The 26,459-nt window shown below is 38.6% G+C and overlaps 1 protein-coding gene across 1 annotated transcript; it reads left to right on the top strand.

Annotated features, from left to right (window-relative positions):
- The first annotated feature begins 68 nt into the window (after positions 1–68).
- On the top strand, positions 69–26,459 carry LOC117242791 (collagen alpha-1(IV) chain). The gene is made up of 27 exons (XM_033509716.1): positions 69–480; positions 2,020–2,062; positions 10,481–10,619; positions 11,157–11,300; positions 12,343–12,731; positions 13,183–13,317; positions 13,399–13,506; positions 13,657–13,878; positions 14,125–14,313; positions 14,546–14,662; positions 14,966–15,130; positions 15,349–15,651; positions 15,960–16,340; positions 16,586–16,792; positions 17,227–17,395; positions 17,488–17,618; positions 17,751–18,189; positions 18,517–18,866; positions 19,175–19,441; positions 19,515–19,686; positions 19,772–20,017; positions 20,127–20,489; positions 20,931–21,146; positions 21,569–21,940; positions 22,520–22,691; positions 24,317–24,431; positions 24,923–26,459. Exons 1-27 carry the CDS (start codon positions 461–463, stop codon positions 25,172–25,174), a joined length of 5,826 nt encoding a protein of 1,941 aa, XP_033365607.1. The 5' UTR covers positions 69–460; the 3' UTR covers positions 25,175–26,459.

Below are 26,459 nucleotides of genomic sequence, written 5' to 3'. Positions count from 1 at the left end.
TTCTCTTCCCTTCCTCCCTTCCTCTCTCTTTCGGCTTCTCCCTCTGTCCTTCCTTCTTGCGCCCTGCTGCTGGTGGTATCTTCTGGTCCCGTAGTTGGCAGAGGCAGGCTGGAGAGTTCGATTCTCTTGGCCGCGAGTTAGCGGAGAGCACTGAGAGAGCGGGGGAGGCACAGACTCTGAACACAGTGTGAGAGCACACGAGCTCTCGCGGAATCGAGAGAAGCCTCTCTCCCGATCCTTTCGGCGGAGGAATTCTAGCTGGCGTGGCTCGGCGGCCGCCTCCACCTTCCTTCCCTCCACCCGAGTTCATTCAGAGCCCTCCCTGGATGGGACGGTCCACACACCACGTCTACTCGGTGCCGGGTTCCCCGCGATATTTTGTGACTGTCTTTCCGTGCGGTGCTTGTGCTAGCCTGTGCTCCTCGGCTCCCTAGACCCGTCGCGGAATAGGGAGGTCGAAATGACCCGGTTGGGATTGCGGTGAGTTGCCATTCATCTTACTATTCTCTTCTTTCCAAAATTCTTTCTTTTCTCCTTACTTTCCTTATATTTCTTCTCCTCCTTCTCCGTCTTCGCCTTCTTCTTCCACTCCTTCTTCTTCTTCCTCTTCTGCCATTTCCTTCTTTTTCGCCGTTCTTACTCCTTTTCCTTCGCGGTAATCTTACTGGTTCGTCAACCTGTTGTTACGTCAATGATCTCTATATTGCGCGAACACGTGCATTCGGTAACCGTGTTGCTCGTGTTGTGCTTTTCCACCAACGTGACACGGAAGCATCGTTCGAGATACATATCTCACCTCCGTGAACTCTGACGAACTACTGTCGTGCGTCGAATAACGTGCTCTTCTCCTCGTTCCACGAGACATCTTAGTTTTTGCAGTCACCCTGCCTAGACCTGCCTTTCGTACCTGTTCCCGTTCCACCGATCTTTCTTCGGTCGATCCTTTTATTCTTCTTTAATTGCTCCGCGTTTGTTCTCCCTCGGTGCACGCGCCACGAGTATTTCAATGATGCACGGAGGGGGCACTTTCATCCCCCCGTTACATACCGACGGATCGACGAGTGGATTTCAAGGACGAAACTCGCGCGTATTTGTGGTCAATTATCCTTTTGACGGAGAACCCTGCACCGTCTCGTGCTTTGTATCGCGAAAGACGTTCGTCCATCCGATTGGTATTTTTGCGTTAATCGCGCGCGCGTTAGTTTTCGATACGTTTCGCGCGAAATGCTGTGAAATATTTCTTCGGATTTTTATATTTAAAATATAGTCGATATTTGCGGTGCCGCGGGAGACCAGTAAAATTCTTGATGATTCTACCATGACCTATTTCTTTAATCTCTTCTTTCGATGCGTATGTACCTATTTGTCTGTTTTTTTTAACCCGATACGGGAAGCGATAGAGATTTCTTGGAAAATTCCTCTTGTATTTTGCTTTCTATTTTATTTGTACGATTTAATTCACGTCGAAGACTCGCATTCCGATCATCGAGAACTGCAACGAAACCTCCTAATTTCACATTTTACACTTTCGTTTGTAGCTTTCTTCGGATTAAATAAATTCTCCACGCTCTCTTTAATATTTTCTAATATTTTCGGCGTCAAGGTATAAGAAAATAAAATTTTCATTTGTCCGTGTTTTATCACGTTTAAGTCTGCTTGCACGATAATTTACTAACGGACGATATTAGTAAATCGACGAGCGACGAGCTACAACGTTCTTTTACAGAACTTTATTCGTTCGATTTTCTAACTTCGTATCGTTACGCAACAAAATTTATCGATGCTTCTACGGTAGAACTTTCGAAGACCGAGGATTTCGTTCAAACAAACGATGTAAATATTTGTAAAGTTACTTATATAGCAGTTTTCTTCTCTTTTTCGTATTTATTAACAAAACGAACTCAAGAAATTTAGCGTGAAATTTTGCAAATTGTCGAGAAGCTATAATAACGCGAGTGAACTAACAAATGATGATAATTTCCACTTTCATAGAATAATTAAGAAAAATTGTCTTTTCAGATTCGTCGCATCCGCAGTGTTCCTGGCCGGGATAGTTGGTGGGGTACGTACAACCATCGTTTTAATTTCGATAATCTCTCGAATCGTGACTCATTCTCACTCTGTATATCGCTCGACGCCGACAAAACGAGATCTCTGCGATCGGTTCGATTCATTCATCGATTACGCCTTTGCGTTGGTACATTCGAGCACGCAACGCACGTGCATGAAGCGTTGCATCGAACGACTAAAAAGTCAACCGCGAATCGAGAGGATCGCGTTTCGTGGCGCGTGCTCTCCGACCTTCTGTCTTTCCTCCTCTGTTCGCTTCATTGTGTGTACCGTGCACGTTCGAGAACCGATGGAGTTGCGAGGGCGAAAAAGCTCGATTCGAAGGTCGACGGATCTTTGGCTGGCGTAACGCGCACGACTCGCGCGAGCACATTCATTGCCCACGCGATTAAATCATTCGGAGCATCGCGTCGCGTCGCATCGCATCGCGTCGTTGTGCTTTTACGTTCTTACGTTCCTCCTCGGAAACGCTTGCCAGACTTTAGAGTTTTTCTATCCATCTGCCGAACGAAATCGATGGAATTGTTTCGGAAATCGTATGGGACTTCTCCGATCATTTGTTGGTTTTGTTAATTAAATTGCGCGTCTGCCGAGTCGTGGTCACAGTTGTAATTAATAGGACCTGTAGTTGTTTAATAGTTAGAAGGAATGTTTTATCTTTAGATGACACTAACGTAGGTTGGATGAGATAATTGGAAGCGAGCTTGATCAGTTGGCTCAAGGTTACTTACTCAAGTTGTAGTTCCTATGCAATTAGTACATGCTTAATAGCTACCATATTTTGTTATTATATTATGATCGATAGCGATCGATTAATCCAAAGTCGGTATAATATATTGTTTATGTTAGACAATATTTATAAAACGATGACATGAGACCATGTGTGTCGTATATTTATAGCGATAATACGTTACTGATAGCATTAACAGAATCATAGCAAGTAATACAAATTTGTGCAAAAGTAATCGCTCCACAAGTTGAATATACTACTTGAAAAAAGGAAATTTCTCTTATAACGCAATTTCGACGAATCGCAGAAACGGAGCATTCTGCAGTTTCATATAATAACGACGCCATGGCTAACGAACCGTTTCAAAAACTCAATCTTCATCTGAATAGGTTATCGGTACTTTCGATAAATTGCTACGCGAAACTGTTCACCGGTTTTACACAACTCGGTTTCGAGCAACGATAACAAGAAATTGTTCTCCAATTGCACGTCATATTTCAACGAATCGTTCCAAGGAATGCTTTATGCCACTCTAGAAATTGTCTCTTCAGCACGCCATATCGCTATTTCGACGAATTGCTCCAAAACGCCGTTCTTCCACCGATCCCTCGTAAAATCGATGCAATTTTGAAAAACTACTTTTGAAAATATCAGCTTGTTCGAAAAATTCTTGTCGAAAGTTACAACAAAATTTAGCGTATTTTTATAGAATTCGCACTGTATCGAATAATATATCCATCGCTTTTTCCGATCGATTTTTCCTATATATACAAATTTGTTATCTTCGAATAACTTTTACAGACTTCTAGAGTAATTAAATATTCATGTTTATATCCTACGAACAAGTTTTCTAAATACCACGATAAATAGTAACAAACCTATACTATATTCTACGAGTACGACAGATAGAGCTGAATTATTCATCTAAGAATAAAAACTTCCAGTTCGCCCTTTATCCGCGAGTTTCGACGTTGCGTCACCGAAACAGAGAAAATTGTTTAACAAGTTTCGAATATTATTATTTCTTCTTAATTCCTGTGGTGTCCAAGAACAGAGACATTATCTTTCTATCGTTTCGCTATAATTTGATAGAAGGTTATGATAGAAATTCTTCAAATTTGTTAAATTATCCAGTACGTTGTTTTCGATAATGTTGCTATACACACGTAGAGATAAATGTTCTCCAACGTTCTTATTTCTCTTTTAGCAAACTTATTTCCGAGCAGCGTGCATCGGGCACGCGGTCGATAACGCGAAGATCATGTCGCAGATGCGATAACAGCGTTTCAGCAGATTTGTCGTCGACCAACGACGGAAAGGTGTTAAATCCGAAATAGGGCAGCCGTCTGTTAGCGACCAGTTCGCCTACGAGACGCCGTAACCGCGCTTTGTGTAATTTTATTACGCCACGTACACGTGTACCGCGCGTACAAGCACATAAGCCAGCTTAGTCACTATTGAAAATAGTTTGGAATTGACCGCGGCTGGATTACCATCGTCTAAAGAACTTAATCGTCCTTTTTGGTTCTCCACGACCGCATGTTCGTTCTTGCGAGAGGTTATTGGGTTGGTAGATTGCGTTTTGGGGTTGAATCGAGTTTAACCTTTGCACCAACATTATGGTCGAACGCAGCTGTGTATGTAGATATCTGCATTTCACTACGCGATCCGATTTTAGTCCGTGTACCGTTAAAATTTATCCTTTGTTGAGGGAATCTACGATGATAGTACACGTTTACTAATAGTAACGTAAAACAAACGAAAAGTGTGGAAATCATAGAACTTTTCGAGTTGTAGAAAATGAAATTCCTCGAGAATGGTAAAACGAATTAGTCGTGTCGAAATTCGGGCACTCGATTCAGATCTGGATTATCAAAAATTTGATTGTTATAGCTTGACAAAACATTTTGACAAAACCTTCTTGAGGGCAGTAAGCCCTCTTTCGATTCTTTTCTTCATCGAAGCTTGGCGATAGAAAAAAAAAAAAAAAAAGAAAGAAATTGGATAGAATAAAAATTCGTCGTTTCTACGCGTCGAAATCCAATCCAAGTTACGTAAGATAAAAAAAAGCATTCCAAATCAAAATAACGAAATACAATATCGATTATAACAATAACTGTGCGACTGCTTAACGTAAAAGCCCTAATGTTGCTCATTTTCAAGGTATTTTAGTTTTACTACGAAAAATCCTACTTTACGTTAAACGCAGGCTCGAACAGTAGTTCTGTTCTCGTCGTATTTTCTTTATTTTACCTAACATCATAGGATTAAGAAGTTTGCACAGCAAATTCGCCGGATAAGAAGCATATTTATTTTGACCGTTTTATCTCGTTAGCAGCTGCATTCTACGCTTTCATTCGTAGAATATTCGCGACTTACGATGACACGAATCGATCAGTCGATTATGTCTCTTCGATGTTTCGAATGCACCAGCCAAGGTACCTGTGTACCGGCTGTAATGTTAAAACGTTCCATTCTTTCTGTATCTTTTACAGTTGGCAAGCTGCTATTACGCGACGTTTAAATTTTAGCGTCTCGTGCATGCTCGGTGATGCGTGAAACGTGAAAAATTGTTTCGCGAGGCGGGAACCACTTGCGCCGTAGCGAAAGTGTTTAGTCAGAGGAACGGGTTTACGGAGCGGCGGGATTAATGATGATCGTCGTGAAGTCAATTGCACGTTAAAAACTCTTAAAGATAGCGTTATTCGCCGGATAAATCGCATCGAACGAAATTCCGAATGCGGTAAATTAACAGCAGAAAGGCCTGTGTAAATGGGCTTCGATCAACGTTGATAACGATTCTTGTTGCACGTTTCGCGATAACAGTTTTACCGAACGAAGTAATTTAGTTTTCTTTGCTTGTAATTTATCACTCGTAATCTGACCGCGATAGAAATTTTCACGAAACCTGTGATTCTATGTGTACTATATAGGACAAATGATTTTGAAAATTCGTTAAAAAATATTTCGTATTAATTATTTCGACCCTTGAATTTACAAGTGTTCTCGCGCGATTGGCTCGTAAGGATCATAGCGATACGAGTCGGTCCATCGCTATTTTTCCTAAAATAGCGTGCTGCGTTTATTGTAAGAATAACTGTAAAGTTATAACTCAACTGCGAAATTAAAGGGATGGGAATCTTAATTCTCAAAATCTTAATATTCACTGCCGTGGTTTTCAACTCGCAATACCGTGTATGCTGTCGACAAAGTAAATTACTTGGTTCCTTTCGTCGTATCAACGTACACATATCACACTTGGCTCTTATGAATACGCGTCGTCCATCGAGATTATAAGGATCGCTGACCAACGAATTAGCGAGCCTCGTCCTACACCGTATTAATCTTGTTGAAATACACGTTGCTCCGTAACATCGTCACATTCTTGTTCTTTCCAATTTACGGATGATCGATGATTACGGTTCGCGCAAGCTTCGTATCGAAGAAACGTTGAAAGTTATTAATGCGGATACCAGTTGACTGTTAATTTATAGTAGGTTCGAAAGAGTGACTCGATTTTAATTGATTTTGACTCGAGTTCTATCGGTTTAGTGGAATTACTGAAAAGTGGGGCTGCCTGTTTATCGCAGCAGTCCCTGCGAATGAAACGAGGAATACGGCGAGGTGAAGTTGACAAACAGGAATGACGGAGGATCGAAGGGAAAAAGGATCGTTCGGGATCCAAGCTGGAACGCGATGGCTGATTGGTTACGTAATCGCGGATTCACGAAGGCGGCCAAGAAACGCGATAAAAGGAACGATTCTTGAACCGTCGCGAGAAGATAGTCCCGGTATCTAGAATAAGAAAATTGGGCTGGCTTCGTTGAACGAAATGGCCGTGTAGATCGAGTCGTTTTCGTGAATGCTCGAGGATAGAGATGCGTGTGACGTTGATGATAATTTGGTTGGAGGTTTGATCGAAAGGAGGAAACGGAGATTCTACTTTTGGAAATATTTCTTCGAATAAATTTCTCGATTTTTCGAACTTGGCGTATGAGATCTATGGGTAGGCGTATGTTTCTGGTCGTTGTCTGTCGTTGCAAGGAAAGAGAATTTCCGATGTTTGCGTAGATATAGATATTCTACTATAGATAGTATCGAGCGTAGTTTCATTTCGTGAATCGAGGAGAATGGAGATTATATTTGTCGATTATTATTTTTCCAATATTTCGGGACCGAGTATTACGAGGCTGGTAATTTGTCATTTTCTATAAAGTCAACGTACGTGCAAATTAATCAGAAATATACAAATAATTATAATTCAAAATGAAATACGTAATATCACGGTAAATCGAAACAAACTGAACTTTGAAATTTGCTAGAATTACAATTGTATTTATCGATATAGAATAATGAATAATTAATTTTAAATGGTAATAATAGCGAATATAGATTAACACGTGTGATCTAAGCAATTAGTATTCGGTGATTGTATTTCGGAAAGGTTTTACGTTACTTTGTACTCGTTAATTAAGTAACGAAGTCGTTAGGTGAAAAATTAGCTGAGAAATAAAAAATTTTCCAACTTTTATACTTTTGATAGTATCATCATAATGTGGTCATACTAATAAATAATCTTCCTTACATTTTTTCTATTTTATGCCACGCATAAATTATAGATAAATGGAATAATTTAAAGCTAATGTAGCGCTAAGCGCTACGTAATATCTATGATTCATTGTTTGGAAATAAGTACATTATCGTATGATAATTATGTTTCGTATTCATAGCAGCTTCTTTGATCTCAAATTGCAACTACGATCTCCATTGTCCATCTGTCCACTGCGTCTGAAATTCTGACTTTGTTTAATCTTCTACAACATCAAACTCCATTTATTAAAGTAGATTGATTATAATCGTTTAATAATTATACAAATAAAAGATTAATCTAAAAGATCCTAATTAATTGGGATTGTTAGAGTTGTATGAACAATTAAACGCGAATGGGATCGGAATGTAATAAAAGTAGAGGAACGTTACGTACTTAGACTGTTAGTTGAAGATTCGAGGATCGTTTAATTTATCTTATAAAATCGCAAGAATTAAGAGAAATCGTAAAAATGATTTAACTCGCGACGTATCACAAAACAGCGATTTTTGACTATTCTACAAAAAGTTCGACATATCCGTGGCAAGATTTTATATTCTTACATCACAGAATTGAGAAGGCATAATCCTGTACATATTTTCAGCAGTGATGTCAGTAAATCAGTTTCGCGTGTAACTCGCGACGAGGTCGTTGCGAATTATCGTATTATCAGCGTCCAGATGTCTGTATCGCTTCGTATTATTAGAATTCACGATGAAGATTCGACAAATTATGTGTATCTGTTACGACATATGATCCGTTACAAATTGCTGCAAAAATAAGCGATTCTTAATCAATAAATATGTTTAGCAAAGATCACAAAAATACTACAATACGTACATAAACATTTTCTATGGTTACTCTCGTGAATCTGCCTCTAAATTCGTAACTCATCGAATTCGCTAAGCAGTGCAAATACTTCTGCAAACGGTGATAAAATTGTTCGCCTTTGGAATTTTCGAGAGTTTTGCTGCTTCTGTTCTCGTAGCTTCCCAAGATGTATGGCATCGACGTGACACGATTATCTTCTGTTTCGATAAAACCCGTACTATTTCATTCAGCTTTTTCGAGGGAAATGTTGGAGGGAAACGCGCGGCAGAGAGGCTGGCCAGAAAGGGATCCAAAGAGGAACAGCGTGCGGCGCGTCACTTCAAAACGATAACGGGCGAAGCGTTATCTCCCGCGCTTCCTGTCAGCGCGTACCATTCCGAAACTTAAAAAGGATAAAACGTGAAAACGAGGGCAAGACAATGACTTTCTGCGAACGCGATGACGCATCGACTGAATCGAGCTAATTTGTATAATATGGTCGCCGTACGCAGACAGGGCTAGATCAGCGATCGAGGTATAGAAATTGGTCTGCGTGCGTCGAAAGAAATCTCTTGGAAAAAGATGTCGCTCTGTTATATGTACGTACGATGCACTGTCGTTCGTGAGTCGTTAAACATTCTGGTAGATTCGTAGTTACGCTATACCGCTCATGTTAATGTTCACCTTGCGAGTGTTTGCATAGCGTATTTGAGATGTTACGTGATTTTTCAGATGTTGGAAGATATTTTAGAGAATAGGTGGAAGGCTTAAGTAACAATCGTGATGCTTTGGATTTATGGAGTTTACTTTTCGGTTAAATTTATACATCGTTGTTTAATATCGCTGTAAAATGTAGATTATCAAAATTCGAATTAAAAATGAATAAAAAATAAAACGTGCTCTGTCGTACAAGAAGCGTAGCTGATAACTTATCGACAGTTGATGCAACCTCAGAAGTACCTATTAAATATTAAGATGTAAGAAGATCCTCTTGAAAACGTTTTTAGTCTTCATATCTAGGCATTTGATACATACGCTTAGCTATGCTTTCTCGTTCTAGCGCGAAACATAACTTTTATCTTAATCGTCGAGTCGTACTATATCAAACATTTTTTATTTGTATGTTCCTTTTCCCTTTGTAATTTATAGAATTAAAATTTGCGACAAATTTTTATTTTGAGTACTATCCCGTACGTTATTTTAATTCATTTGTGCCGAATCTAATCATTTTCTATACACGGCATGCATGTATATATACATTTATTATTCCGAATCAATTATTAAATTTAAGTCGAATATAGCCAGTAAGTACCAATACATATTACGTTATTAATTTATTTATTTATTTCACTTTTAGTTGACAAAGCGAAAAAGTTATTTGTACTTTATAAGAATAGCAATCATATTATTCTTTTTAGAAAAGTCAATGCATACGCAAATATTTGTCGAACAAAGCTTAGTGTGTTATGATCAACTTATACTGTATATATAATTGCAATATGATAACAATCGTATTAAACTCCTTTAACTTTTTTGTAAGCAACTAAAATATTCGAAAATTGTATTTTTCATCAAATTAGATCAATTTAGTGTCTGTGAATGATTGGTCAGACTCCGTCGGTAAAGTAGTTTATAGATCCTTTAGTCAATACCCTCAGACCTGCATGATCTACAGCTCAATCGATATTTACGTTTATCGCGCACCTTCGTATCGATTACCGAGATCTGATCGATTCTGATCGATTCTAATCGATTACTTGATCTACTGACTTGATCTATCGAAAAAACTTCAAGTTATACAAAGTTTCATAAGATACGTAAATTCACAATTTATTTGGTAAGTTATTCGAAACATTTCAATCTCATTTTTACCGTTCAACTTGGAAAATCATAATTTTCTGAAAGTTTTAGCCACCGTCTTTATAACAAAAACGCGCAATCGATAAATATTGCATAAAAGATTAATTTAAATTTAATTGTTCTAAACTACGAAATAAACGATATGTACAACTGACGTGCTTGATTGAAAAGAAATTACACTTTAGACGATTATATTCTACGATGGAAATCGATGAAAATGTATAGTATTATTAAATATATTGCAGAAATAACAAGATAGGATTTTTCGTGAACGTACTGCGCTAGCGAACGTGTTAAAAGATCGCTATAACTGCAATAGAAAACAAAACATGAATGCTCTCTTACAATTAAACAATGTTACTTCCTTACGAAGAAGTCATCAAATAAATCTCTGCTCTATTTTATATCTTTTTCTTTTCCAGCAATATAACCACACATCATGGTCGTACAATCCTCCGCCTGTTGTACCACTTGGACGAGGTGATATTGGAAAACCAAATAGTACAGACGACGATTATAATATTTCACCACGATGGAGGGCTTTTGTTACGAACAACGAAGGTAACGACGGGGTTTATCTCTTCTTGATTTTCTCTGCATAGAACAAAAATTTCGCTACACCTCTTGCCGATAAGTATAATTGGATAATATTTTCAATTCTATGTACGGATATCTAGATAACTCCTTTTTATGTCCTTTTTATACGCTGACGAAATGGAAGATTATCTTTAGAAAAAATTTATTGCAAACGCGAATAAATACCTCTGTTGAAACTTTAAAATAGTGTTTCTCGTTTCCGAAAATTTTTCCACTGCCTCTTTCTTCTCCGGATAAATCGTTTAGTTGATTCTCTCTTTCGTATTTTTATGTAGTTTTCCCTTTAACTTTTATTAAACTGATTATCTGGTTACCTGTTTATTAATTTTTGCTTCTCCTTTGTCATTTTCTACTTTCTTAATTAAAAATTATTAATTTGTGCTGTTTAAATATTTTGAATATATTCTTCTACTCTTCCCGTGAAACTTGTAATTTTGAATAATATTATAATAATTTTGACATAACATATATAGTAAATTGATCTTGTATTCTACTGTATAGATTCTGAGGAAGATAGGCGGTACTTAAATAACCAAGGCCAAGGCTATCAAGGTCAGAATTACGATGATCGGTACAACAGATACCCTGATAGCGATGACTATAATCAGAGAACTGATGATTCCGGCGGATATCAGACTAATTATGGTATCAATAAAAATGCACTTATCACAATTTTCCTCTTTGTCCTCTTTATATTATTCATCTTGATTTACATATGTAAATAACATAAAGGTGAAGTCATGTAATAAGTTAAAGCACATTGAAATAATTTATTGAAGCAATCGCGTTAAAAATTTAAACGAGTAGTAAGAATATGTCCTGTATTAATCGTGCTATTTGTTAACAATTTTCCAGGAAACAGCGCTCACCTTCTTTCCTTCGAAACGATTCCGTCGCAATATCTCCAGATTTACGAATTCAATTTCGGCCTACTAATTAACAGGACCGTACATTTATCTTTTGTCTTTACAGCGTTGTGTAATAGTTTCCTATTAATCGATAGTGCCAGCGGTTATTGCGCGCGCGCACAAGTTTATGGTGTTCCATAAAATTTAATAGGCTAATAGAAAATTGAACTTTGAAAAGGCATAAAGCTGATATCGCTTGAGCTTCGAACGAATTATTTTCATAAAAGAACAAACCTTTAACAGACGAGAAATTTGTCGAATTTCACAAAATGGAGCTGTGACGAGTAACGTGCATTTTATTGCCAAACCTTTTCTTCGCCCCTCATTTATGATTCTGCAATTGTACTGCTTTATAATTTTCCAAGCTCGTGCATTTTGGGGGAAAAATTATTTTGAATTATGATTTCTGCTAAAGTCACTTCTTTATGTTAACGTCAACGAAATTTATATTTTTCGGTTCATTTACGCGATTGTTAATAGTCGTTTACAATCTTTTTCTCATTTCACATTTTTTTCTTCTATCTGCTGCCCTTACGAAATATCGTCATATTTATATAGGGATTTCATTCTATGAAATAACATTTTTGCCTACATTTGAAAGATATAAATTTGCATATACATTCTCTGTAACGATTATAGTTTATTTTTAAGATGATACTTGTTGTCATGGCGTTAAACACGAAAACCAGCGTCCCAATTCATACGATCTCATTCCCATCCTTTCCATCTCATAGATCGTCTATCCGATTCGTTTAACACGAGTAATCTTCTCCTCTCAGGAGGCTTGGATCAAGAATCCTACAACCAAGGTCAAGATCAAATCCCGTTGGATCCTTACAATCAAGAAGCTGGCGATCCTTACGGAAGATCTGGAGGTTATGAAGACTCTTACGGAAGAGGAGAAGCCGGAGGAGAACAAAGATCCAGAGATTCTTCTGGCGATGGCTACGATAGAAATTATGGGTCCAGAGACGATTATGGACGCGGAGACCCTTACGGACAACGCGGATACTCTTCAGGGCAACGTGGAGGATATGGCGCGGCCGGAGATTCGGACAATTATCCGAGCAGTTACACGGTTGTGCCAGTTCCAGGATACAAGCCACAACGAAACTGTACCGGATCGGCCTGCTGCGTGCCAAAATGTTTCGCGGAGAAAGGTTCCAGAGTAAGTGTTCGTCGAAGGGAATTTTGTACGCAAAATTTATTTTTTTTCTTTTTTTACGGTAATCACGAAAATGTAAACTTGTAAGACATAATTGGATATTATATTTCAAGACAATACGAGAAAAGCACACGAGGCGTCGATGTCGAATGTTAATTTCGAAGGAAATATTGGAGTTACGAGTGGAAAAGAATTAGCTATAAAATCAGTGTTACTGTTGTATTCCTTTTATTTCCTACTAAATTACGATGGTTGGGTTATTCATTTAATTCAGAGGTGAAAGTAATTTGATGTAAATTTCGTTTCGGTGTGAGTTATACGACAAAATATGAATAATTGTAAAAACACACATAACAAATATCTGCAACAGAATGTTAGAACAAATTAAATGAAAATAATTTTTATATTATACTAGATTTGTGAATTTTTAATTCATTTTTACTTATGTGCACAGGGACCGCCAGGTGTAATGGGGCCACAGGGACCTAAAGGTCAAAAAGGATTTCCTGGAACAGAAGGTCTTTTGGGACCAAAGGGAGAAAAAGGTGATCCTGGTCCTCAAGGACTACGCGGTCCGAAAGGTGACAGAGTATGTACTGATTTGTTATTAACGTTCGCTTTTGTTTATAATAGTATACAATAATATATTGTTAACAATAATTTTTTCCAGGGTAAAATGGGTATACCTGGATTCTCCGGTATAAGTGGTGTTCCTGGAGTACAAGGTCCACCCGGAGCTCCTGGTCTACCTGGTCGTGATGGCTGCAATGGAACAGACGTACGCATGCTGCAAATTATTTTTATTAGTAATACCTATTACGAGAATACGGATGTTTGTGCATTTATGAGAAATTCTGAAACAAAAAATGAGAATATGCGATAGTATAAAATGAAAATTAAAAAATTTTTTTTGACGATTATCTTTCAGGGTGAACCTGGTGATGCTGGTCGTCCTGGAGATACAGGTCCTCGCGGTTATCCAGGTCCTCGAGGGCCCAAGGGAGACAAAGGTCAATCAGGGTTCGCCGGTAGGTTCCCTGTAGGTCAAAAGGGAGAACCGGGTATAGATGGTGTCAGAGGACCTCCAGGACAACCAGGATTACAAGGAGAGCGTGGATTTCCTGGACCTAAGGGTGATCGTGGTCCTTATGTAAGTTACTGTTTGTAAATACTTTCGTGACTTGCTGTACATTTAACCGTGTTAAAAGCGAAGTTCATTTTAATACCGTTCGTTTGCAGTAATACCATTATGTTGTTATTGTTTGTAATCATTGAAAATAATAATTTCTCTACTCTTTATCTATTGACAAATAAGACATTTATATTGGTGAATGGTTAATCTATAAACAATAATGCTACGATACGGTGATTTAAAATATTCGACTATCGTATTCAGGGTCCGCCTGGTCTACAAGGACCAAGAGGAGAAAAGGGAAACATGGGTCTTGCGTTCGAAGGTCCGAAAGGTGACAAAGGTCAGAAGGGAGAGCAAGGACCTCCTGGATCGCCTGCAGTCGGCGGCTTTCTACATCCAGGAGAAGAAATAGCAGGTCCACAGGGAGAGCGTGGTGAAAAAGGAGACACGGTATTCTTTTTAAATACTTAAAATTTACAACATTAAAATAAACAAAGAGTACATAGATATTGTCAATAACGTTCTAAATTTTTAGGTTCTAGTTAAAAAAAAATGCAAATATATGTATGAGCAATTTAGTGTATAAAAATTTGTATTTGCATACATTATTTATATAGTCAAAGATTTGTACGATTATACGATCTGTTCCTTTATATCTATTTTATTTCATTTGTAACGATAGGGTGAAAGAGGGTCGGACGGTCAAAAAGGAGAACAGGGACCAATTGGTGATCATGGTATTCCTGGTACTGCAGGTATGAAAGGAGAAAAAGGTCTTCCAGGCGCACCAGGTATTCGTGTAAGTATATTTATTCGTTTCAGTTAAACGTGTTGTTCTTCTTGGATCTATATGATCTGAAATGATTATTATATTTCAATAGACATTTTTAAAGTCTAGATAGTTTTTCAATGTTTGGTTATGGTATTCACTATAATCTCACTACCTTTTGTGTATTTGACGCTTTTTCTAAACAAAGTATTGCAAAAAGGAAAGTATTTGGAAAGATATAGACGTGAATAAGAAGCGAGGAGAACAGCAATGTTAATGGTAAAGTAAAAATGCAGGATGATGTAAATTAATTTGTACATTTACTATATTCAGGGACGGGATGGTTTCTCTGGACCTCCAGGCCCGCCTGGACGCAAAGGTGATCGAGGTTATGACGGATTAGACGGCCTTTCAGGTCGTCCTGGACAGAAAGGAGAACCAGGTCGAGATGGACCTATGGGTGTTCCAGGCTTACGAGGACCACCTGGTCCACCTGGAGTAAGTATTACTAACATTAATCTTCCTAAGAAACGAATAGATTAAATGACCTCTTCTTGCAACATAAATATACTTTTAGAATTGAAGTACAATAGAACTTTTCATCCGAATTGATAGAATGACAAGAACGTTAGTATAATGATAACAGAATAATTACTTTTGAGATATTAAATCCTATTTGTTCAAGTAAAAACTTTACTTCTAATTACTAATTGCAGGGTGGGAAAGGTACGCCAGGGCCTCCAGGGCCAAAAGGACCTCAAGGTTTTCCAGGACCCACTGGACCGCGCGGTGCCGATGGATATCCCGGAGATCCAGGACCAAGAGGTCCTATTGGACCATCAGGAGGGCCTGGGTTAGCAGGTATTCCTGGTCCAGAGGGTTTACCAGGAGAAAAAGGAGCAAAGGGAGAACCTGGGATCACAGGATTCCCTGGACCAACAGGTCCCCGTGGATTTGATGGTCCGCCAGGTTTAGCAGGTTCACGAGGGCTGCCAGGAGAGAAAGGAGCGTCGATTATGGTGGGTATTTATTCAGAAATCAATACGAATATTTAATAAGTCGATCCAATACAAGAATTCTTTTTTCCCTGGATATTTTATATTTGTTTAAATGTGTTTTTATTTAGAATGAAGTTTGTCCAAGTCCTAGAGTTACCGGCCTTTAACGCGTATCTAAATAAGTTATACATGGTTAATTAAATATGTCATTAGAAAAACAATAAATCCGATGCCAGTTATTTTGACTGGTTTGATAATTCTAATTCGTTTGATACTTAATATTAATTTTGATAGTTAATAATATTTCGAAAATTATCAAACATGTATAGGGCCCCAAAGGAATGGATGGAGCGCCCGGTAGAGATGGCGAAAAGGGACAAAAAGGAGAACGCGGTTACGCAGGACCGCGTGGAGTTCCTGGCGACGTGGATGGTATTCCAGGAGCGCCCGGAGAACCTGGTTTACCAGGAGAACCGGGAACGCCAGGGAAAAACGGCATTCCAGGATTTCCAGGATCACCTGGTGAGAAGGGAGAGATAGGAGGGCGTTGTATAGATTGTCTGCCGGGATTACCAGGAATCAAAGGTGATCGTGGTTTCGATGGACAACCTGGACTTCCTGGTCCACGAGGTCCGGCTGGAGAACGAGGATTCCCCGGAGAACCTGGCAGCGACGGATTACCTGGACCAATTGGACCACCAGGGCCTCCGGTACTTTCAGCACATTATTTTATCTTTCGTATTTCAAAGAAATATTTTGAAAGAAAAGACTCGCACAGATTTATCAAGTTATTTGAATTCAAGTCGTTTGAGTTAAAATAACGTGGTTTCGAGAGAATATCCAATGGGACGCAGATAACTTTACCAGCACGTACCAGAAATTTATAATTAAGTAGAATTAAAATTTTAATATGTAATAGAAAATCGTTACTATATCGTGTATTTCCGATTACTAGGGAAAAGATGGCATTCCTGGTGCAGCAGGTCCACAAGGAGAACCTGGTACTCCAGCAGTGGTTACGGAAAACATGCTTAAAGTAGAAAAGGGCGATAAAGGTGTGAGAGGTCCGGTAGGAAGAGATGGTCCACCTGGTCTTCCTGGTCCGCCTGGAGAAAAAGGTCCGATGGGATTTGAAGGTTTCCCAGGACCCAAGGGTGTTGCTGTAAGTTGTTGCGATCTCAACTTTTACCATTCTGTCAATCTCTTCCGTTCAAATTTCGAAATAATTATGTAATTCTATAATTCTTAATTGGTTTTTGATGTGTTTAATCGAAAAGTGTGTTTAAAATATCAAATACGTGTACTATTATGTAGAAATACTATAAAATCTGTTTAGAGCAGCCTATAACTTTTATCGTAAATAATTTTTTGTATGTTTCCAAATAGTTTTTTGTTTTTCTTGAAAAATTTGTTTAACTTATGTGACTTTCGAAATACACATATGATATATTTTTTTATTAAGAAAGTTCCCCGTTTTGGAATCATCATCGAATATATCGAATGTATACAAATATTTTTATAACCCGCAAATAGGGATCAGGGCAGCAAATACGTTAAATAATTTGTCAAAACTTTTCATCCTGTTATTGTTTCTAGGGAGATCGCGGATTCCCTGGTCAAGATGGTATTCCTGGAAGACCATGTGTTCCTGGTCGAAAAGGAGAACCTGGTGTTAGTGTGAAAGGAGAACATGGAGAACCAGGCCGAAGAGGTGAAACGGGTGCAAAGGGCGAACCTGGTCCACTAGGAGATAAAGGAGAACCTGGTAGATATGCATTATATTTCTTGGAATTCGTGTATAGTTTCTAAACCGCTTCAGTGCTCAATAAGTAATTTGATTATTTCTATTTTAAATAGGTCTGTGTCCAATTCCGGATGAATTAATTAAAGGAATTAAAGGCGACAGAGGTGCTCCCGGTGAAAAAGGAGAGCCTGGTCCACCCGGAAGGGATGGGTTAAGCGGTGACAAAGGTTTACAAGGTATTTCGGTAAGTACAAACTGTATTTCCTATTTGATAGAATTTTTTGTTATTTATTTTCATTATAATTTTGATTACTTTTGCAAGTGTAACATTATATACTCGTGTATTCGTAAGATAATAATAAACTATTGTGAACAGGGCCCACCTGGACCACCGGGATCAATTGGTGCACCTGGGCCAGTTGGACCAAGAGGATTACCAGGTCCTCGTGGTGACAAGGGTAATATGGGACCAATGGGTTTCCCTGGGGAACCTGGTCGTGAAGGACCCAGAGGGTTCCCAGGCGCTGCAGGGTTGAAAGGAGCAAAAGGTGAAGTTGGTATCTCGGTCAAGGGCAGTCCTGGATTGCCAGGACCACCAGGACAAAAGGGAGAGAAAGGTCTTCCAGGACCACCAGGAAAGGAAGGTCCTGATGGTCTGCCGGGTTTGCCAGGATTTTCCGGAGAGAAGGGTGATGCAGGTATTCCAGGCATAGGTGGTTTGCCTGGTGCGCCAGGAGAAAAGGGAGATACTGGTCCGATGGGACCTCCAGGCCCGCCTGGTGTTGCTGGAATTCCTGGTATAGACGGAAATAAAGGTATGCAATTCCTAAATTCTGCAGTTTATGTTACAGTTATGTAAAGTATTTGCGCACATCCTTACGTTTTAATGAAACGTTTTCTTTATCAAGTTCCACAATTTCGTCTTCGTGACATCAAATTTTTGTAGTGATAAGAAAGCACTTTTAGATAATGCAAAATTTAATATACTTGGACCTAATTAAATCGTATGTAAATGTTATAATAAATACAATGGTGCATAAATAACTTTTGTAGCCACTGTAGGTGTCTCTCGTGAATCATTTATTTCAAATTTCAAAGTAATATAATAATTGTAACATAAACGTAATTGTTTTGTGTATCAGGTGAACCGGGATTGCCGGGCGAGGCTGGCAAACCAGGACTCCCAGGATTCCCAGGTATCAAAGGTGATCGTGGCGAACCGGGTATCGATGGATCGAAAGGTTACCCAGGAAGACGTGGTCTACCTGGTTTACAAGGTAGACCTGGTATAGAAGGTGCACCTGGTTTGAAAGGAGAACGAGGTGAAAAAGGCGCCCCTGGTTTCCCTGGATTACGTGGAATGGAAGGAAAACCTGGCCGCCCTGGATTAACTGGACCAAAAGGAGATATAGGTCATCCTGGTCTGCCTGGTCTTCCTGGAACTATCGGGTTCCAAGGACCTAAAGGTGATCAAGGTTTACCAGGATTGCCAGTAAGTCTTTTACATTCGCAAATGTTGATTTAAGCTAATTGTTCAATATTTGTAATATCTTCAATTGAAAAAGCTGAAAAGGGATATTATATATATTTATTAACTGGTATTGATTACTTAATATGATAATAGGTAATGAGCTTTTACACTTTTGAGTTATAAAACTTGTATCTTTCTTTCTCTTTCAATGAATATAATTAAAAATATTTGTGCTGCCACCTTATCGCAGCAAATTTGTGTTATGCCCAATAGGGATTTAAAGAAGATAGTGGGAATTGCTAATTTATTGTAACCATTAATCTCGTTAGGGACGCAAAGGAGAACCAGGTCTAGTTTCTGAGAAAGGACAGAAAGGTGAACCAGGAATGCCAGGTATCCGTGGTCCTGTTGGTCCTCCTGGTAGAGATGGTATTGACGGAGACAAAGGGGAACGTGGATTGTCGTGTAATTGTTTAGACGGATTGCCAGGTCTTAAGGGAGAACCTGGTCTGCCAGGTCGCGATGGTTTACCAGGACCTATAGGGCTAAAAGGTGACGCTGGAGTAAGAGGTTTCCATGGTTCTCAAGGAGATATAGTACGTTTTATTCTTTACAATGAACAAAAATTCATAGCAAGGAGTTTAATTTAAAATATTTTTAAATTTCCAGGGACCAATGGGTCCACCAGGTGAACCCGGAACACCTGGAATCGACGGATTACCAGGCGAGCCAGGTGACATCGGTCCACCGGGTCCACCTGGTTTCCCTGGTTCGGATGGTGATGTGGGAGCTCCAGGACATCCTGGCCTCAACGGTGGCAAAGGAGACCGTGGTTTGCCAGGTAAGAGGTTGAAACTCTTTTCAACTTTATAAGAAAATGTACAAACTAATTTTGTAGAAACTAATGGGTTTAATTATTTCACAAGGTCTTGTTGGGGAACCTGGTATCCGTGGTATGCCTGGAGAAAAAGGTGACCGGGGACAACCTGGACCGACAGTTGCGATCAAAGGTGAGAAAGGCGAACCAGGTATGCCAGGATTACGAGGTGTAGCTGGAGAGAAAGGAGATCGTGGCGAGGAAGGTCTAGCTGGTTATGATGGCGAAAAAGGAGATAGGGGCACACCAGGTCCAGTTGGAAACCCAGGTCCACCTGGCCTCCCTGGACCTAAAGGTATTCTCAATTTCTAATTTATTATTTTGCATTTTCTATCGTTAACGCAATTCAATTGTGTCTGCAAAAGATCAAGCTTTGATCGACTATGTGAAATGTGTTATTTTAGGTGAAGAAGGTCCACGTGGACCTACAGGAATTGCTGGATTAACTATCAAGGGTGAGAAGGGTTTACCAGGTCTGCCAGGAAAGCACGGACGAGAAGGAGTACCAGGACGACCAGGAGAGAAGGGAGAACGAGGATTACCTGGTTTACCAGGACATAAAGGAGATCAGGGACCTTATGGACCTGTCGGGCCACAGGGCGAGAAAGGAGATATGGGACTTATGGGTTCTCCCGGTTTACCAGGTCAAGATGGAGCTCCAGGTCATAGAGGACTCCCGGGTCAAGAAGGTCCAAAAGGTGAAAAAGGTGACAATTGTATACCAGAACCAGGTCTGCCGGGACAAAAGGGAGAACCAGGATACCCAGGTAAATGGACGGGGATTAATAAATTATTAAATCACCCAATAGATTCCTGCTGTTTATTTTCTGTTACTTAAAATCTCCCTTTTTCAGTATCATTTCCATCTTTTTTCTTTTTTTTTTTTTTACAAACAATAAATTTAGGATAACTCGCAACTTTTGACACCCTGAATCGATAAACTTCTTGTTTCATTTACCTGATCACGAATTTTGTCTTTGTTTGGAGGTAAAGTGCTGAACATGATTAACCTTTAAGATCAAAATTTTCTTTCTTAACGTAATCGAAAAACTAGTTCGTGCAAATACAAGACGATAATGAAAATTGTTTATTGTCCAATTTGGTAAATTACGAGGCAACTACTAAACTTAACTCAAATAATTTCATCTTATTCTATTTAGAATACGTTTGGTAATTTTGTAAACACGTTCATTTTACTAAATTTACAGGAGTTTCCGGAATTGATGGACTCCCCGGTGAAAAAGGTGACAGAGGTTGGCCCGGTCTAGAGGGTCCACCTGGTCTGGATGGAGAGAAAGGTGAAAGAGGATTCCCAGGTCCAACGGGAAAAATGGGTGCTATTGGGTTTGTTGGTCAGAAGGGTGACAAGGGTCTCGACTGCCTCGAACCACCGATGGGACCAAAAGGAGACCGTGGTTATCCTGGTACGGCCAATTACGTCAAAATATCGAAAATTAAAGTTTTATAGATATCATGATACGTAATAACTTGACTATACTAAATTCAATGAATGAGACCGATACACTTGAATATTCCGGCTAAGATCCAAAATTTTTCGCGTGCGTGTTTCTTCTTAACTCCATTTAGCATCAAACTATGGACGATATTTATTCGAATATTTTACTATCTGGCAAAAATTCGTAATAAAAACGCTGCGGACTTTCCGAACAGCTCAATGTATAAATCATTTACTTGTAATTGTTATAAATTGTAATTAATTTATAAATCATATCTGCATTGGTAAATTATTTATAATTGTACTAATTTGACTTATATTTATGTCGTTAATTGTCAATTTAGTTATTGTTCATATTTTATATTTGAGTTTTTATTTTTTTTACTGCAGGACCGACTGGCCCGCCAGGCTCGCCAGGAGAGAAAGGAGCTTCAGGTCAGCCAGGATTCCCAGGATCGCATGGAATGAAAGGTGTACCAGGACCTCAAGGACCACCAGGTCCAGTTGGATTACCAGGACTGCAAGGACCTGTTGGTGCTCCTGGTTTACCAGGTCTTCAAGGACCCGTGGGTCATCCGGGTGAACCAGGAGAACCAGGACTACCATGCGAAGCTGCGCCTGACTACCTTACTGGTATCTTGCTAGTAAAACACAGTCAAACTGACAGAGTGCCTATTTGTGATGCAGGACATATCCAACTCTGGGAAGGATACAGTATGTTATCTACGGATGGCAATGAAAGATCGCACTCACAAGATTTAGGCAAGTACCACGGATGAAAATTAAATTACCGAAAGTATTTGTTGTTCGATTTTTCCTTAACTTAAATAACATCTCCATAATTAGACCATAACAGATGAAATGTTCATTTCAAAACATTATATTTTTTAACCAAATGGTATCAAGCAATATGTCATTTGCCTATAATATAATATACAGTGACTTACGAAAATATTCAAACACTTGTCGCAAAAAATTGCTAATAATATATTATCCGTATTATACGAAACTTTTTGAAATATTCTTCTCACGAGACACGAGTATATTGTCAACGTAAAACATTCATTTAATATGTATATAATTAGTTCTGAAGATGGTACCATTAAATGGTGTTGACTTATTGATGTAATGATAATTGACTGTTGAAATACTTTCGTGAGCCAATGTACATGTATATATGCGCCGAGTACGCTAGATAGAGAAATAATTACGAAGTCGATTGCAAGCGTATCGATACGTATCGGCAGCTTGATCTATGTGTCCTTGCATGTGCCTTCAGTTTGTTCTCTTCTCCCCTTCGTCTATTCTGAGTCATCTGTCTAATAAATGATCACGAAACAGGTCATGCCGGCTCGTGCGTGCGAAAGTTCTCGACGATGCCGTTCCTCTTCTGCGACACCGGCAACGTTTGTAACTATGCAAGTCGTAGCGATCGTTCTTACTGGTTGTCGACCACTAAAGCAATTCCCATGATGCCTATTGAGGGGACAGCGATAGAGGAATACATCTCCAGGTACGTTGATCGTTTCCATGAAACAAAATCGCCAGAGCACATCGAATGCCTAGCTACGTTTCCTTCGAATAAGATGTTTCTTGTAGCGTGGATCTATGTCGCGGAACGAACGTCCGTTCCACATCGATCAACCGTTAAACACGATTATGTTGCCACCCCTTCGACGCAGGTATCGCTGGCAGAAGAAATATAGCGAGGTCATAGAGTAATAGGAAAAAGACATATGTTACTTGCAGACGTTTTGTTCGAATAGTAGAGAATTCTGTTGTATTTAAAAAGATACAGTGTAGTATATTATTCGAGAAAAAAAACCTATATGTTATAGAAAACATTCGTTACATCAATTCGCTAATGACTTTTGTGATTTGAGATTCAAGATGCTTCTGAGATAATCTGAGATTCTACGAGACGCATACAACCTCGGACGCGGCATCATCAGTCGATGTTGCTAAGTAGCATTTCAATTTACAACCTCGCTGTATCTCTCTAAACAATTTACAAACCTTCAAAGATATAAGTAATTTTTTCGCGATTTGTTCAGCCGAACGGAGATCGATTGACTTGTCACGATGGCTAGAAGGAAATCGTATAGATCTCGTTCGATTTGCTCCCATTTACCATGGGAAACTCGACTGAACTCTATTTGCATCTCGTATTCGACACGATGCATTGGAAACGAGACGTTGGTTTCGTTGACGCGTTATTTGTAAAAACGCTGCTTGGTTTTACGGCGGGGCATTTTCATCGTCTCTTCTTCTCTTTTTCTATTTTGGAAATGTTCGCGATCGAGTTGAGATGATTGATATTGATATAGATGGATACCTGGTAACTTTCAAAGGATTTACGGCTACGCAGTAGCGCTGTTTTTAGAATTAATTATTTAAAAAATAATATCGTAGATTCATTTGTTTCAAGTACGGCGAAAAGTAAAACAGACCTGCGAAATAATTTTAACGATACCTCTGTAAATTGATTCTCTATGTTAAACATTGAATCTTGTTTCAATAATCATGCTTTTCGGATATAATTTATGTAACAAACACGCACATTGAAAGTTTACGCGAGTATCCTGGTATTATAATAAATTATTGTTCCAATTTACTATTTTATACAGACTGTTCCGATGCGTAATTTACAACTTGCCGTTATGAAAAATCGTTGATACAAATATTCGAAACATTTAACATATTTAATAATATAAATTGCAAGAAGAATAAAGTATACGCTATTGTTTGAACGGAGGAATAATTATTTATATTGTTTCATTCGTCATTATGCCAAACTGTGTAAAGTGAAATTTTATTCTGCGTGGAAATCAGCTGCAATTTCAATGCAAGCGTCACGACATTTTAGTTTATATAAAGTTACAAACATTTCCATGAGAGTAAATAGAAAGGGGTACGCAAAATGAAATTGTTAATTTAATATACATTTGTTAATAATTTAACTTCCAGAAGCAGTTGTTACGAACAGATGCTAAATAATACGTATAAATTTGATATATCGCATCGCCTGACAAAAATGTTACTCGAAATCAAATTAATTGTTCGTTCAAGTCGAAACTGTCGAACATGGTAAAATGGTATTATGGGTATTAACAAATGAAATTTCGTTTCGTTCTACAGATGCGTGGTTTGCGAGGTTCCAGCGAATGTGATAGCCGTACACAGCCAGTCATTGAATATTCCAGATTGTCCACACGGATGGACCGGGCTTTGGATCGGATACAGTTTTGTCATGGTACGAACATTTCTTTCCATTTCTATACTCAAACGTGTAAATTTGATTACATACGAAGTTCTTATAAAAATTCAAGTGAACAATCGAAGAGTAAAAATAAATTACCTGACACTTAGTTCGTCGTATTCAGAAAGCCATCACGCGATATTTATCGTATTTTTCCTCTGTAATCTTTATTTATTTTAGGCATTTCTGTCTGCCTCTTTACATGCACGTTCGCGTGTTAAATTTTGGCTTTCAAAGTTATTTGGCAAACATCGTATTTAACACGACGTATTTTCTACACGCCTCGACGAGTACCTCCTTCACACTCTTAAACACGCGTCTCCACCCTTTTACCTTTTCGTCGAACTTTTTACGTGGAAACGCTCACAGGCCTCCTCGGTTCGAAGCTTCCCCCCGTTTTCCAATTCAAACTTTTCTCGTTTTACGTCGATAGAAATCGCGAATATCGGAAAACGGGGATTCGACTAATTTTCACGTGCTTTCAGCATACGGGTGCCGGTGCCCAGGGTGGAGGACAATCCTTGTCCAGTTCCGGATCCTGTCTGGAAGATTTCCGTACAACGCCATTTATCGAATGTAACGAAGAACACTGCCATTATTACTCGAACGAGATCAGCTTTTGGATGACGACGATAGAGGACAGGCTTCAGTTCCAAAGGCCTGAGAAACAGACCTTGAAGGCAGGCAACCTCAGGTCCCGAATAAGTCGCTGCCAAGTGTGTATAAAGAACACGTAAATCCATGTAAACCCGCGTGTTTATGCTCTCTTTCTTTTATTCCCCGCGTTTCTTCCTTCTTTCATCTTTCCTTTTTGTTTACTTTCTCCTTCTTTTTTTTTATTTCTTCCGTTAAAACGACGCCAATTACCTTTATCGCTAACTATAAAGAAGGTTATACATAAGACGGAATTAGGTCTGGGAGGAAAAGGACCGAATAAAAATTTGCGGAAGACGAAAGAAACCGAGAGAGATTTTTGCTCCTTATCGTGCTCTCTTTTTGACCTCCGCCGCAAATGTCTCGTCCTCGTTATTTTTAATCTGTCTCCTTTCCCTTTCGTTTTTCTTTTTCTTCCTTTTTCTCCGTATCTCTTCTTCTTCCTATACACAGACTCTCGAAAGTATTATATATCTGGACGCTTGTAGACACCTTTTTAGTGGATATACTATATATATTATAGGGAACGTTCTGAAATTTCACTAGTACCATAATCAGACTCAACTATCGCGATTATATAGATGAAGTTTAAAAATCTGAAAATATATATAGAGGTTACACGATATCTGGTACAAGTATATATTTTGCAAAGATTATCGCATCATCTTCAGCATTTGTTACTTGTTTAAGCTATTCATACTCTGTATTAATTTGTTTACTAAATATATATTTGCAGAAAATATCTTGCAACATGTATGTACATTTTCCGATTGCTTTCAAATTTTATCAATACGATCATGACGATAGTATCTGATTGCAGTGATAATGAAATTTCAAAATGTTTCATATAACATGGGCATTGTATTTCGTATAATACGGACGTAAAAGTTTTCTCTGGTAAATGTTCAAATACTTTCGTGGACCAGTGTATTTATCTTTCTTGTCATGTTCCTAATGCTTTCCTCGTTGATCCTTTCTTTGGTCAAAAATCTCGTTTTACACTTGTTTTTACTGCCGCCTTTGAATTTCCCGCGAATCGCTTTCCTTCCCATCACGAAATCGTATATGCCGTAAGTTTTATTTCTATAACTATTCAAACAAGTGCCTAGCGTACTATTTTCTAGCATGTAAAATAATATATATATAAAAGTTTATTATAAATATTATATGTATATTTATATCTCGCAAATCTTGTATGAAAAGTAAGTTCATCGTACTACTACGGACACTGCCCATATCCAATATGGCATATTTTACATATTGTATATTAATATAAATGAACTTAGCCTGGTAATCGTGTGAAGCCAAATATTTAAGTGAATAGGTATTTTGCTACTGTAGCTAATAAAATTCTATTTTCAAACTTCA

This window comes from Bombus vosnesenskii, unplaced genomic scaffold (assembly GCF_011952255.1).
Source record: "Bombus vosnesenskii isolate JDL3184/JDL3185 unplaced genomic scaffold, Bvos_JDL3184-5_v1.1 scf7180000016279, whole genome shotgun sequence".
NCBI classification, from domain to species: domain Eukaryota; kingdom Metazoa; phylum Arthropoda; class Insecta; order Hymenoptera; family Apidae; genus Bombus; species Bombus vosnesenskii.
Note: the sequence above shows the minus strand (reverse complement) of the source record. Positions and strands in the feature narration are given on the sequence as shown.